The sequence below is a fragment of the Apaloderma vittatum genome, unplaced genomic scaffold, assembly GCF_000703405.1.
Source record: "Apaloderma vittatum isolate BGI_N311 unplaced genomic scaffold, ASM70340v1 scaffold18351, whole genome shotgun sequence".
NCBI lineage: Eukaryota > Metazoa > Chordata > Aves > Trogoniformes > Trogonidae > Apaloderma > Apaloderma vittatum.
In genome coordinates, this window is record NW_009699808.1 from 9,938 (window position 1) to 10,235 (window position 298).

General features: G+C 51.3%; 1 protein-coding gene across 1 annotated transcript in view; it reads left to right on the plus strand.

Annotated features, from left to right (window-relative positions):
* Positions 1-298, plus strand: part of SOGA1 (suppressor of glucose, autophagy associated 1) — a gene marked incomplete at both ends in the record, with an annotated part of 11,275 nt that overhangs the window by 9,412 nt on the left and 1,565 nt on the right. Inside the window, one exon of the mRNA XM_009878553.1 lies at positions 214-298. This exon is cut by the window's right edge and continues 18 nt beyond it. Coding sequence (XP_009876855.1) covers positions 214-298 — 85 coding nt within the window. The remainder of the gene's footprint in view (positions 1-213) is intronic.

The following is a 298-nucleotide window of genomic DNA, read 5'->3' on the forward strand; positions in this document are numbered from 1 at the left end:
CCCCCAAACAATCCAGGCCACGTGTCTCCTCATCCTGTGTTTCCTTTTGGTTTCCGCATTGTCTCCCGCCATGGTGATGAAGCTCCTTCTCCTCCTCATCCTTTTTGTTGTCTTGTAGTTCTTTACTGTTTCGGAGACCCATTGTTTTGTTTTCTGGCTTTTTTTTCTTCCCGCTCTTTTGGTTTGTTCTCATTAACTTGCCCACGCATGCAGCAGCCTGATTTTAGGGACGCCGACCCTTACCGCATCCCCCACGCCAAGGACACGGACCCCGCGCATCCCCGGAGCTACAAAACCT